Source organism: Taurulus bubalis, assembly GCF_910589615.1.
Source record: "Taurulus bubalis genome assembly, chromosome: 1".
NCBI classification, from domain to species: domain Eukaryota; kingdom Metazoa; phylum Chordata; class Actinopteri; order Perciformes; family Cottidae; genus Taurulus; species Taurulus bubalis.
Genome location: NC_136589.1, coordinates 9,389,067 through 9,403,408, shown reverse-complemented (window position 1 = coordinate 9,403,408; position 14,342 = coordinate 9,389,067). Strand labels below are relative to the sequence as shown.

Sequence of the window (14,342 nt, the reverse complement as noted above, 5' to 3'; positions counted from 1 at the left end):
AGTTTTTAATTCATTGACGTGAGACGTGCACTGTGCCTGTATAACTGTGCACATTGACCAATAGCCCGGAGGAATTTCATATTTTAAAATGAACTCTTCCTCGCTCTTCCTGTCTCCCTCTCTTCCTCTCTCAGCTCTCTTGTGTTATTTACAGTTCTTGTGAAATGTCTCACTTTGCTGCCCTCGGCTATACAAGCACGATATTTCTAACCTTTTTCTGAAGCTCTCAAAATAACCGATGAAATTAAGAATACAAAGTTAAGACAACAACCCATGAATTAAAGGAGTCGATTCTTTTCTCCGTTCACTGTTAGGACTTTCTCCTCCTAATGGAACAATGCCAGATTTATTTGCCAATCTTATGGCTACTCAAGCCATAAAGCGTGATTATTCCACTGGAAAAAAACGGTCAAATGTTGACAACCTTAAGGGCATTGTAACACAGCGCTGGAGAAGGCAACATAATGAGGAAAAAAGGAGACGGCCGGGCCCGAGGCTTGCCTAATTAAATCTTAACTGATTGAAATAAAGGTTTGAGTACCTCAAGGCTCGACTAAACTCCGACTATTTCCCTTTTTATTGCGCTTTATTTATTCTGCACTCACATGCCCTCCTTTATGCTTCTTCGCAACAGGCCGACTGCAATGTCCAAACCCCTATAGCTACATTATTTGACTAATTATAATTTCCCCATCATTAAGATTTATTTTCGTGTGGTGTGTGTGTGTTGGGGAGGGGGGTGTTAGGGTGATTGTCACTCATTTTTAAGAAGACAAGCACCGCTGAAGTGTGAACAAAATCGCCCCTAATTCAAGGAGTCGCGGCCATGCGCAAGAAGTCCTGATATCACCCATCTGAGAGATTCATCTTCAATAGCTCCCTAAAACCACACTTTAATCTGACCCATTCAGTCTGACATGTAGATTATTAATGCACGTTTTCTCTATTTGATCGTTGTTGTTTTTTAAACGCTGTTTATTTTAAATAAAACAAATAAAATAGGATTAATTTGAATCCTTATCTCGCATAATTATAGAATAGTACAATACGTCAAGGCTTTAGTTTTTAAGATAACATCCTAATTTTATATTTATCAAAAGGCCATCGAATAAAAAAGGAAGTGCGCGTAAGTGAAAGGGCAGTGGAGAGCCATCAGTGGGACTATCTGTAGGCGCGCTTCTTCCTCCATTGTCTGAGAAAATACTTTCATAAATGATAAATAGATAATGGAGCTGTCTCCTGAAGACACGTTCATCAGCGGTAAATGGGAGCTGGCGCGGAGCACCGCGGAGAATCAAGGCGAAAGAGTTTGTAACATTCCTGCAGGGGATAAGTTGTTGACAATTAAAGAACACACACACGGAGAGAGAGAGAGAGAGAGAGAGAGAGAGAGAGAGAGAGAGAGAGAGAGAGAGAGGTCAAACATGCATTTATTTACTGTCCGTCTTTTGTGACTATTTTGTTTATTAGTGCATCCTTATTTGTGCTTTTGACCAACAAAAAAAGACTACTTTTGTTTACTCTGAGTTTGATGCTTTCTGTTCAAGACCGGCTTGGGTTTATGGAGTCTGCATCAGGTGTTGCTGCCATTTGAACGTATTGTGTGCTATCAAAAAAATACTATTTTTATCTGAACTCACGCCTGAAAGGACTCAAGTGGTTGGTAAAGCCTTTATGCCTTGTGTGACTTCCAGTTTGGCTTTTGATTCATCATAAAAATCACTCTGGACGTGAATAGATATGGCTTCGTGTGGCTTCAGTGTAATTGACTTTAGCAGCTGGATGCAAAGCTGCACTCTTTATCTCTCTGTGATAAAGACGGAAGTTAATAGTGTATTTTTGGAGTCAGTCCCATGGAGAAAAAATACACTATGATTTGTTGAAAAAAAAAAAAAACACGACAAAAGAGAAGGAAAAATAAGGAAACACGTCACAATCCTGAAAAAAAAAAAAAAAAAAAACATTCAGCCATGCGTGCAGACGAAGTTTAGCCTCAAAGTCGATTATCTTTCCTGAGTTGGATTGCACAGATCAACCCTGCCTTTTATTATTTTTTTAAAAACAAAGAAAAGAAAGAAAAAAAAGCAGCCAGTCCTCTTTTAAAGAAAGCCCTTTCGGTGGTGCTATAATAAACCATTTTCCCCGGGCTTTATTGATCAGTCACTCTGAGCTAATGTAATTATCCTCATCAATAGGGGGACTGCAGGGAGAATCATTATGCGGTTGACATTGATAAATGATCAGCCAAATGCGGCCTTTCTCCCGGGCCCTCCCCCTCTGACCCGCTCACAGGCCTACATAACGTAGTCATAGAAACACCTTATGGCAAGAGGAGAGAAAACTGCTGAAATGTTTTTTTTTAAAGGAGGGTAGCGCACACATACACACACACACACACACACACACACGCACACGCGCGCACACACAGAGACAGACAGGCCTACATACACACAAACTAAAAACTGTCCCCCTGAGCAAGTCATTTCGGGAAGAGCCAGCTGCAAAGCGAAGGACACTCAGCCCCTCGTGCACGTCCATTTCTATGACCACTATCCAATTCAGCAATTTGAAAGAAAAACAAAGCAGATACAAAACTTTTTTTTTTTTAAAGCCAGCAGATGCACTTGTGTATCTAAAAATACACAATTGCGGTTGTGTCTCCCAGATCATACACGTTACCAGAAGCTCTGCAGAGAGAAACAGAGCCAATAACATAAGCATTATTAACATGTTGCGTCTGGAACGCACACACACACGCACATAGTGTTTGTAGCGAGTAAACTGTGTGTGGACTTTTAATATTGTTGCACGGGCGTCTTCCTGAGGACCAGGCTGCATTGTGCAGCAGTGCAGAGGGAATATATTCCTTATTTTATTCCTGCAGCAGCAGCCCGGACTGGCTTTGACAGGGAGGAGATGAAGGGGAGGAGTTGTTTAGCTCGGCTGGATCATCCATCATCCCTGTCACACCGAATCGGCAAAAGGAAAGCAGCAGAGGCAATCTACCTTCTGTCTCATCGGGGTGGGGGGGAGGAGGAGGAGGAGGAGGAGGAAGAGGAGGGGGGAGTGGAGGAGGGGAGGGAGAAAAGAAAAGAAAAAAAAAACTATTAATATTAAAATCCTCTCCATCCACAGTAATCCTCACGTTTTCTCTCTTTTTCATCTGATAATCTCCGCACAAAACGGAGGGCTTCATCCTTCCGTTTTATCCAAAGAATAATAGAGCGCCAGAAAAACAAAACAATGACTTTTATGTTGTATATGGTTGAGGGAAGAAGATGCATCGTTAACTAGACTCTGGTGTTAAAACAAATACATCCCCCCCAATCTGGTTAAGGCCTTAACATCCCTCCGTGTGCATCCATGTGTGCAGAAAAACTGTGCAGGTATTATGTCCGGGATTTTAATAAAAACAACTCGCGAGTAACATTCAAACCAAATGCTAAATATAACTTAAAGGAAATAATGCTGTAGGCTGACTGGGCGTTAGCTAAACAGAGAATTATAAATAAACATACAATATACTGATATTAGTTTTACGTTTTTAAAATGTCTTTTAATGCGTGAAATGATTATGAAAATATTTAGTGTATGGAATAGATTTAAATCAAAAAGTGAAGTCATTGTGAATTTCATCAATTTCTTTTTTAAAAGGAACGTACAAAATCCAACAGTTATAAAAAAAATACTCGAATAGGCCTATATTTTCTGGGTAAATTAATAGTAGTTATTTACGATGGTATAGATCAAATGGAAATTTAAAAAAAGCTAAATAAAGGACCCAGTCCTATTTAGGCCAAGGTTGTTGTTTTTGAAACAATTTGTTGGTGGAAAAAAAAAAATCAACTTTCAGAAAGCCACATGAAAATAACAGGAATAAACACCTGAATGTAGAAACGAAACGTTTTAGTATATTGCATACATAATAAAAAATGCATACATTATATTCATTGTATTATTATTATTATTATTATTATTATTATAGTTTGTGCCATGTATTATATGTGTTGATACACACAAGACAAAGTCAGCAGATAAGTGGTGTTGGTATTAAAAAAAAGTCAAGAAAAGAAAACTTAAAAAACAAATATTTGAGGCCTTGATTCCGACATAGCAGAGACTTTTATGTGAAGGGCAGACAATATTTCAGCCGAAGTGATGTTGTCATTTCTGGTTTTAGGCTATGACTTGGATGGCCGCGGGCTAACACAGGCAGACAGGGAGAAGAGAGAAGAGAGAAGAGAGAAGAGATAGCCCATCAAAGCCCATCTGTGTGCTGCTTGGCGGCAGGGCCACATTCGGCCGACAGGCGGCGCTGCAAAGCGGCAGAAAGGAGCCGAGCACACGGAGAGACGGCCAGCCGAGGTTCTCCCTCTCGGAGCAGATACACTGGGGACGGATCCTCTCGCTATTGTCTGAACAGCAGGCAAAGAGTGAACTGTGAATGCACCGAAACTAAATTAACTTATTTTAAATTCAAAATAAACGTCAACCCCACCTTTTTACATGAGCAATAATATCATTTTTTTTCTCAAATACGTTTTATTAATTTGCAATTATTAGCAAATTGGAAAGTAAATATTTGCTCTTTGGAAAATGTAATTAAATGTATCGTGCCAATTTCTTCCCTATATATTCAGGGTTGGAGGCCACCATTGAGCTTTTGTATTTACCACCACATCACTAACAGTTTATCTTTTGGTCTAAAACTTAGATGTGTTGGTGGTGAATTTGCTCTTTAATTTACACCCTTCATTTGCATTTTACAGTTATTTATCATTTAGAGGACATATTTGTGTGCCTAAATAAATTTCCACAAGGATTATTATAAGACTATTTTAACAATAATTTGCTACTGTCATTATGAGAGGGCATTCAATAACTAAATGGGCAGTCTGGTTAAAACAAGCTGCAAATACATTGCTGGAAAAGGTGGGAGCTTGACTGTTAAAAATAAAATAAAACTTAAGGCCTTGTTGACAAGCAACAATGCATCCATAACACGTGCTCTAAATAATAACAATACAAATAATAATATTAGTAATAATAATAATAAACCAATCAGTATTATTACTATTATGTGTATAACAACTATGTTTGTAACAGTTAATCACACAAAAAAAATCAAAAATGAAATATTTATTACAGCATTTGTGACTGAACACCTTTTAAACATTACGTCACAGTCCTCATACAAGTATTTAATGTATTTTTGACAAAGCTTAAGGGAGACGGCATCTTATCATCTAGTGAGGAACACGTGCTGAAAAAGGAAGGAATTCATGGACATACAATATCAATGCCACAGCAGATCTGAAACTAGCAAAAACATTCTTTTTCAATTGAGGTAAACACATAGAATATCTAACATGAAACAATTAATAGACTGAACTCTGTACGAAGTTTGTTACAATATTCTCTCAGCTTCCCCCCTCCCCCCAAAAAAGCATTGAGTTCATAATTTAAGTATTTTTTTCCTTTTTTTTTCGTTTTAGGTTTTTTGGTGCATCAACCATCAAATGCTTCTCCAGTGCCGCAGAATCAACGTTTGTGTCAGTATTGTCCTTATGGCAAGAATGTTGATCCGCAGATAAAGAAGCGCTGTAGGATGTTGCTTTTCCACTATTAAGCTTCCTTCAAGAGGCTCTTACCAATGAGAGTCCAGGGTAGAAAAAAATAAAATAATATTAAAATAAAAATGTATAAAACCAACACAATCCAGTGCTTGGGCAATTCAAACAAAGAACCTTTTTCCTTTAAAACCTACAGGGCAACATTCATTCATGAACCAAAAAAAGAGGGGCATGACAAATGTTCAAACTGAATCTTCTGGAGAGATCCGGTGTCATTGAGCAGCCTTCTCCGATCTTGCCCTGTTCTTATGGGGGACAGGACCTGATTGCCCTCTATGGTTTGAGATGTTCCATCTTCTTGTTGTTTTTTTCTTTTATAGTGCTGTGCTGCGAGACAGTTTCTCCTCCAGGAAGGAGCACACACAGTGTGAGAGAGAAAAGGTTAACCTTTAATTCTAAAACTAGCTCAGGAAACATAAACCATGTGATCAACGAAAAATGCACAAGTTTTAACTTATTTATCTATACTTTTTATACTACAGTAGTTATAACTCTTGGAGTCCTTCTGTTGTTTCTTTTTTAAATCTTCCAGAGTGATTTTATTTTCGAAGCGTTTGAGTGCCTCACATGAAAGTGTACTGAACATGTTTATGATGGTGTGTGAGTGAGTGTGCGAAAAGTGTGTTTTTGAGTGTGTGCATCTGTCCGTTCTTTGCACATGTGTACGTCAAAACATCCTCTGTTGATCTTTACCAAAAGCCCAAGACTTTACAAAGTGTTCTTGTCAGCTTGGTCCTCCGTTTGGATGAAAGTAACAAAATTGACAAGTCTAAAAAAAAAAAAAAAAGTATTATCACAGCTCATCTGGAATTCTGTTTCTTTAGTGTCAAATTCTGGTCAAAAGGGTTCGCTTTTTATTCTTAAAAATAGTCTCCAAATAGGATTTATTGTGGGCTGATGCTTTCTTTTTTTTAAAACTCTTTTCTCGTAGTAGCTGCTGCGGTCGTGGTAGCAAAGTTCCTTTATACTATTGGGCATGGATGTCCAGGCCTTGTCCTCCAGTACTGGGGTCAATGGGAGTGAGCAAAGGGGGTCTCTGTGCAGACATGGTCATTCCTGGGTGCGATGAGGGTCCTCCATGCATCAGCATGGCGTGGTGGGGATGGTGATGAGGGTGGTGGTGGTGGTGGTGGGCGTGGGGGTGGTCGGGCAGGTACGCATGGAGAGGTGGTCCGTGTCGGAGCTGGGAAGGGTGAGAGGTCATCGGATGAGGGTTGGTGAAAGTTGGTGGGGCCATGCTCATGCCCATAGGACCGCTCTGAGGTACGTACTCCCCTGGCATGCCTGGCAGACCTGAGAGAGACAGAGAGACAGGAAGAGGGAAATTAATTTACACACTCAATACAACTTTTTTCTTTGACATGTTCCTTCTCCATTAACGGGGCTTAACTCAATTTAAACGCTACTGCAACAACAAACACATTTTATGACACTGCGCCTGTGACTACAGAGTGTTTAGCTTCGACAAGTAAAGACAGGCATTATTGCACTGGGCTATTTTGGGCTATGGTGAGTGGTTTACAATGCCCAATAGTGTTGTGGTCAGGCCTCAGGTTGGAAAGTGATCCTCAGTCATCCTCAGACACTGCAGTCCTGGAGGATGTGAGGAAAAGCAAGCGGCCATATTGATGTGGAGGAGTGCTAATACTTTTACAAGTGGAACTGTCAATTCCCCAGATGACTTAAGTGACAAACCGAACAGGCATCGTCTCATGGGGAAGAGCCTCTGTGAACATATTTGATTTAGGATGCCTTACAAAAGTCATTCAATAATTTAGGACTCAGTTAGCTGTATCAACAAGACAGAGAGCATAAAATCTCAGTTCCACTGAATGAAAGCATTTTAAGCAAAAACTAAGTTCTGCTCTTAAATGCGTGGAGTGTGGGGTTTTTGCAAGTAGAAAAAGAGCAGCAAAGATAAAAGGAAGGAAGTTGAAAGAGAAAAGAAAGGAAATGCAGGGGTGGTATACTGATGTCCCCTAAGATGTACTTCACTCCCTATGTGTGGAGACCTCAGCATGCTGGCTTCTCTCACACTGTGACAGGACCCAGGACACAGAGCTGGCTCAGCAGTGCCACTGTTTGGCTTTTCACACGGCTGTTTGTTGAAATCAGAAAGAAAAAAGTAAGATGTGAGAGGGGGTTGCTCCTGGAGCCTGGGACTGTAGTATGGGAACATGGCTGGTCTAAAGGCCTGGACCTTGGGGAGAGGCAAGTGAGAGCAGGGGGTCCCGCTGGAGCCAGGGGGCCTGGGTCTGGGATTGGGTCTGGGCCGGCCTGCTTTGTAATGTGAACCCCTGGGGGATTAGAAGCTGTAATAGGAGGGGAGAGGTCACTGCAAGGTCACTAGGCATGCTCACTCTCTGCATTCCTCCACCTTAGTACACTGCAATTAAGAAATTACACTGGAGGGCCCCGGTGAGGGGAAGAGGAGGAGGAGGACAGAAAAGAGAGAGGGAGAAAAAAAGGACAGCAAAAGCCAAGATTAATGACCAGTCTCATTGGTTGAAAGCTGTGCTATTTTCTAATACTCCCTTTCCATGTCAGTTCATTTGAAATGCACATGTTTGTCAGAGCAGGTCTCTTAAAACCTCACTACTGGGGTCATAAAATAAATAAATCATTCAGGGTGTTGGGGTATGATGGGTGCCCTCACCTCCATATAACCTAGAGCAGCTCCTGTTAAAAGGCCCAGCAGATGTTTTTGACACTGTAAGCTGGTAATCTCCAGTCTTGTAAGCTGCAGTCATTCTGTTAAGTAGATCTGAGACCCCCTCCTTTATTAACAAGAGTGGTAAAACCATCTGAAGACAATAACTGAGGACAGACTGGGCCTCTCTCTCTCTCTCTCTCTCTCTCTCTCTCTCTCTTTCTCTCTCTCTCTCCATCTCTGCATGCCTGCCTCCCTGGCTGGCTGTGCACTTCTGTTATGGCACAGTGGTCCTGCTCAATGGCTGGCCATAATTAAGTACCAAATATACCATATTGTGTGGCTGTGTAATCAAATCAAGAGAGGATAATATTCCTCTGTATTACGCTATTAATGTAATTGGTCATGAAGCATAAAGTATGTTACGTAATTAAATAGTCTCAGAATTATATAGCCGTATATTAAGAATTAGCCAACCTGAGCAAATGTTGTCTCTGTGTGGCTGTTTTAGGGAACATTGCTTCCTGATTTTTTTTCTTTCCCTGCTGCCATTAGCAAAGACAGGAAGGGATGAGAGAAAACGAGCGAGAGACGGAGAGAAACAGAGGGGGAAAGAGAGAGAGAGAGAGATATGAAGCAAGGACTAGAGGGGTGAAATGATCTCTGTCGGCAGAATTGCCGCTGTGACCCTTTGGAAAATTCAGTCTCCATTTACATATAAAGGGTTCTTTTAATCAAGGTAAGTGTTATTATATTGTGCCTCATTGGGCAAGGGAGTTTAGGTGTTAAAATAAAATCTCTTCTGCCCTGCCGCCTCTGGGATGTGATATGTCTTGATTTTTCAAATGTCAGCACTGTGGCACAAGCGGGAGGTGGAATGGCCAGCTTAATCAGACTGCCGCCATTTAGCTGAATAGGAATTGTGTGTGTGTGTGTGTGTGTGTGTGTGTGAGTGAGACGGACAGTCAGAATTACACCGACACAGAGAGACTGTATATGTATGTGTGAAAGAGATCCCCTCCTTTTTAGATGCAGTCATGCTTGTGTCTACAACCTTATAAATGTATCTCAATGTCTCCCTGCTCTTGTCTGTGAGTCTCAGGTCGGGCTAGTCACTGGCCCCCACCCTCCCTTAAATCGTCTCCCTCCAGTAAAAAATAATCAAAACACACAGACTCATTCCTCCCTTTACACAGCTCAAACCAAACCCCCAGTGAAGGATCGGCCATGTCACCCACGGCCCGTATATCTCGCTCAGGGACCGTAATGTAGTGCGGTGCCGTCTTTGCATATAAGATAATTTGGGCATCAATCCTTCCCCAGACAGATTTATGTCACTCTGAGGACAGTTTCACTTCTCCTTCTTTATCGCTTCACTGGAGCCTGCTTAATTTCTCCCCGTCAGCCCCTTCCCCAGGAGATGTTATTTTTTCCCTAAATGTCCAACATTTGCATTGGCTGTCCGGGACGGGGAGAGCGATGGTGCTGTTGTGATAAATAAATTTGCGCATGCCATGCCAGGTTGTTTCTTCCCCGCCTACTTCTTGTTGTTGTTCCTGTTGTCTGGCGCCACAAGTTGACGGGTCCTCTCTATCCCAGGACGGTTTCCCCCTTTTTCCCAAGTCTTAAATTCATCCTTGGCTACTGCCCCCTCCCCCCGCCCCCTTTACCCCTAAAAGCATCTTGCTAAAACCACCACGCATTCTGGTGCACAGTTGATGCTAGGGAGTAGGGGGTCAGAGCTTGCTGCAAAATTATGGCCAGTGTAAAAAAGGGTGAGATGAAAGGGAATTGAGGGTGAAAAAATAGAATAAAACCCACAGCCCAAAAGTGTTAAAAAAAACACAGAAAAAACAAGGAAGAGAGCCCAGTACTTACTTCCCCCTTTTTCTTTGCTTTTTGCTTTACAAGATGGAGGTTACATGTAGTGCCATTGCCCATCCATGCCCATATTCATCCCCATTCCACTCATAGGCCCTAGAAAGAGAAGATACACGCCGGGAAAAAAGGGTCAGAAGGAGTTTGAATCACAGAGAGGTCAGAGGAGAACCACTGATAGAGAGGATGAGTGGTTAGCGTTAGATAGGAAATTATTAGGGAGGTGAAAGATGTAAAAAAGAGGTAAGGGTTTTGCATGGCATCCCACAAATCCCTTTGTTATGATAATTTACAAGGGGGTTTCCTAGATGTGTTTGATTAGAGAAAAAACAACAAGCAAGACAGGCAGCAGACAGTCCGGGGAACGGTGAGGAGGCTTTTAAAGAGAAGTGTTATTGTGGTTGTGTAGCAGTTGTTAGTATTAGGTTTACGTGGCTGACTCTGGGACGTGCTCCGTGCTGAGGTGACTTAATCTCATGCTACAGACAAGAGGATCAGTGTTGATCAGCTGTGCGATAACTGGGGTGAAACTGGTGACTGGTAAAGGAGGCAGGAGGGAACATGGACGCAGGAAGAGAGGTGGACGGACTTACCGGCTGGTCGGATCCCCATGTGTTGCTGACCATCCAGCACGAAGCTGCCCATTGGCTGGCCCTCTGGACTGTATGCTGCTCCTTGGCTCACTGAAGGATCAAGAAGAAAACCTGATTGTAGTCAAAACGTGGACATGAAAAAGGGAGGGGGGGGGGGGGAAGAAGAAGAGAAAACACACCAGACAATCAGCAATTGTCCTAGCTCCAGCCCAAACATACTGAAAGACATTGTGCTCATGTTTGTGGACCGCATTGACTAACACGTGGCATGCAAACACGCATACAGTAGGTCCCAATGCATGCAAGCACTCTCTCTCTCTCACACACACACACACACCAGTGTCATTCAAAACCACATTCACATTGTTCTCTAAGAAGAAAGCATGCAGTTTGACAGGGTGAGAAGAATGTCTGCCATGGGGCAGATCACCCAGTCAGTCAATACTCAAGTCAATAGTCATCAACTCTGTGACACAACATAACTCTAATTGAACATTATTGAATTTGCTGAATGATTTACCTGATTATCTGTTATGATACAGAAGAATCAGTAGCAATCAATTTTCCCAGTCGTATCTTGTTTTGCCTACTATTAGCCCTAATGAAGTGACGCTCTTTGGAGACTGTAGGAAACAGTGTATTCTAGGACTATAGCAGTATAATCTTGGATAATCTGTAATTCGTAAAGATTAGGGGGAGCTGTTAGTCACCCTGTTTTTGTAGAGATTGTTGATTGGCACACATAGGACACCTGCGAACAGTTATTCCACACAAGAGTGCTATAATTGTAGAGAGAATCACCCACATTTTTAAGTGCGTCTCATTTTAATCACGGCTCATGTTCGTTTTGAACAATCTCCACCCCGGTGTGTGGGGACCTTTTTAAGATGGGGAGTTTGCTAATCAACAATAACAGCTTTTCCCTCCAGAGACAAATTACTTGGCTTCTTTTTGGTAATGCCAAAGTCAATGAAGCTTAGGGTGACTGAATCATTCCACAGGATCACAGAGTGGCGTGTTTGCTACTCAGTTGATGCTTTTTGTAATCTGACCACAAAAGATACGGGAAATAAGTGTGTAATCAATTAACAATATGAAGCTTTCCATAATCTGTTTTAAGAAATGAAAATCTCTTCCTGCGTTAAATCAAAACATCAGATCTGATTTAATCAAGGCATAGTATTCATTCTTCCTCCTAAAGGCAGTTTTCATGACTGAAAATACATTAACTGATACTGTTATACTAAAAATATATCTAAGTAGCTATGTAGCAGTGTTTATATTTGAAATGTGCTGAATGCCTACTTAATATCAAAATTCTTGAGGGAATAAAATAGAAACGCAGCAGAAAAAGAGGGGAATCCTCCTAACCCTCCAAAAAAAACAACAACCAAAAAAACGAGGAGATAACTCATAAATGGCTGCTAGCATTTCTGGCACTCCTCTTGTGTCCAATTAGTAATTCACAGAGAGGGTGCTAATATACCTCTCTCTTCACTTAGACTGGGAAATCTCCAATTAGAGTCAATCAGCAAACGGCCCGCACCCACTGCTGAACCCATTTCATACAGAAAGATGAGGGAGTAGGAGAACAGATTTCTTTTTTGGGGGAGAGGGGAATGAGATGTAGAGTGCCCTGTTAAAAAAAATCTGGGCTTCAGGCATAATGTGCATGCCAGCAAAGGATTTGGAAAGGGCGTCTACATGCTGGGGAGAGAAAGAGAGAGAAGCAGCACTCAGCGTCAACTGGGTTGTTTTTTTACCTGCTCGATTTGACTGGTCAATCATGGGCTGTACTATTCTTCTCCTGGCGTTAATGAACCTGGCAGAGAGAAGAGAGAAAAAAAACAGAAGAGAAAAACAAACGTTAAATCACCCAGCATTCACACACTGAGAGATTCATCACAAGCCTCCACAAAGACAAAACAGTTTTGCATGACTTAATGGCAACATTAGCCACCGAGTCCTTGAGAGAGCCGCTCACAACAAAACTGCAACAAACAAAAGGGCAATTGTGTGCAGACTTGGGAACCCAGCGAGGGATACCTTTAATGTTCCTTATGATCTATTCCCCCTTCTTTTAATAAAGCTTTTGATTACGTTTGGTTGCTATGGGCACCAGGGAGACATTCCTCAAGTATTAAGTGCAGCCTGGGCACAGAGGAACCGTGGCACATCCCTTTCTTTCCTGCAGCCACTTGCACACAGAAACCTCACACATAGTGTACAGTATCCTGTCTACGGTTCCAAAACAACGTTGTTTCTGGAGTGTTATCACCCATTGGAATTTCAAAGTAAGCTCTAAGTTAGCAAAGTGCAGGATACAAATGGTTCCTTTCATTACTCCCCACCATTCCACCCCCACCTTCACCCGTTCCCTCTGTGGGACCCCCACTCTGGCTTCATTGTAGGGGGTTCTGCTCCCCTTCCAGCTGTCTAGAAATGAGGACCAGGCATGGGCCACTCCGTGCTTTCACAAGGTATTGTTATGTCAGCGAGCCCATCAATTAGGCTGTCTGAAGTTTTATCACCACCACAGCAGCGAATAAGTGCAGCTCCACAAAGCCTCCCCAGCCGGCCTTGCTCCTGTGGCTTTTCCAGTGTAGAGCCGGAGGTCATCCGGAGGTGAATGCCAGCCAGGGGCAACCTTTTTGTCTTGGAATGGAGATGCCTTTGGCTGTGTCAAACACAAGCTGGCCACTCGGTCAAGCAAGTTCTTCAACTTTCTATCTTTCTTCCTCTTTTACCCCCTTTTCGCTCTCTCTGTCTTTGTCTCATTCACTTTCACATAATAAAAACGCAGCGTGGACTTAGCACTACAGGTACCACCATGTGGTTGATATTAAAGAGGGGTTTCAAATCACATTGGAGCTGTCCAGCATGAAGTCCTTTGCCGGTTCCAAAAAAGCACAGGAGAGAAGGAAAAAAAAAAAGGCCCCACAGGCCACCGCCCTCCTCTAACGTACGGGCCACGGCAACATCAGTACGGCAAAGAACTGGTCATTAGAAGGAAGGGAGAGCTGGAACCAATTTGGGCTCCTAATCCCCCATGAAGCCCTGATACCTGCCCTTACTTTCCCCAATGAACTTAAACGCCTGTAATCTGCCCGGCTCAAAGTGACATGGTTAAACGTACGAAATGCACGGTTGGGAGAAGAGAGACGCGGTGCTCATTTGCCAGGGGGCATCCAGAGTGCAGGTACGCAGGGGTGCCGCGGGCCCCTGAGAGAAAAAGATGAAACGCATCTATACGAGAATGAGAAGGCTCGAAAGTGGATGAGGGGAGGTGGGGTGCGCCAATGAACGTTGGATTGGAAATTATATGATTGTACTGCATGACTTGTGATTGAGGGGAGGCATGAGGATTAAGGTTTATTAAGTGTGAAAGTATTTTTCCATGCAACAAAGAGGACAAAGCATTATTAGATAACTACACTGTCAGAAACACCTGCAGTGCTTAATAAGGAAAGACACTTTCAGCATCAAAACCAGCTCAGCAAGTAAACAGCACGACATTCCTGGTATCACACTCCCTTCTTTAAGCTCAGAGTGTAAGGCCTGCCAAAATGTTTGTCCTGCTTTCTCAGA

The 14,342-nt window shown here is 42.4% G+C and overlaps 1 protein-coding gene across 2 annotated transcripts in view; it reads right to left on the bottom strand.

Moving 5' to 3' along the window:
• Positions 1-6,578: 6,578 nt before the first annotated feature.
• Positions 6,579-14,342, bottom strand: part of meis2a (Meis homeobox 2a) — a 76,120-nt gene continuing 68,356 nt past the window's right edge. Inside the window, exons 10-12 of one of the 2 annotated variants that reach the window (XM_079221914.1) lie at positions 12,518-12,576; positions 10,755-10,865; positions 6,579-6,926 (exon numbers count right to left, since the gene is read on the bottom strand). In XM_079221914.1, the coding sequence (XP_079078040.1) occupies positions 6,601-6,926; positions 10,755-10,865; positions 12,518-12,576 (496 nt within the window). In that variant the 3' untranslated portion in view covers positions 6,579-6,600. The remainder of the gene's footprint in view (positions 6,927-10,754; positions 10,866-12,517; positions 12,577-14,342) is intronic. The other variant, XM_079221915.1, reaches the window with a different exon arrangement.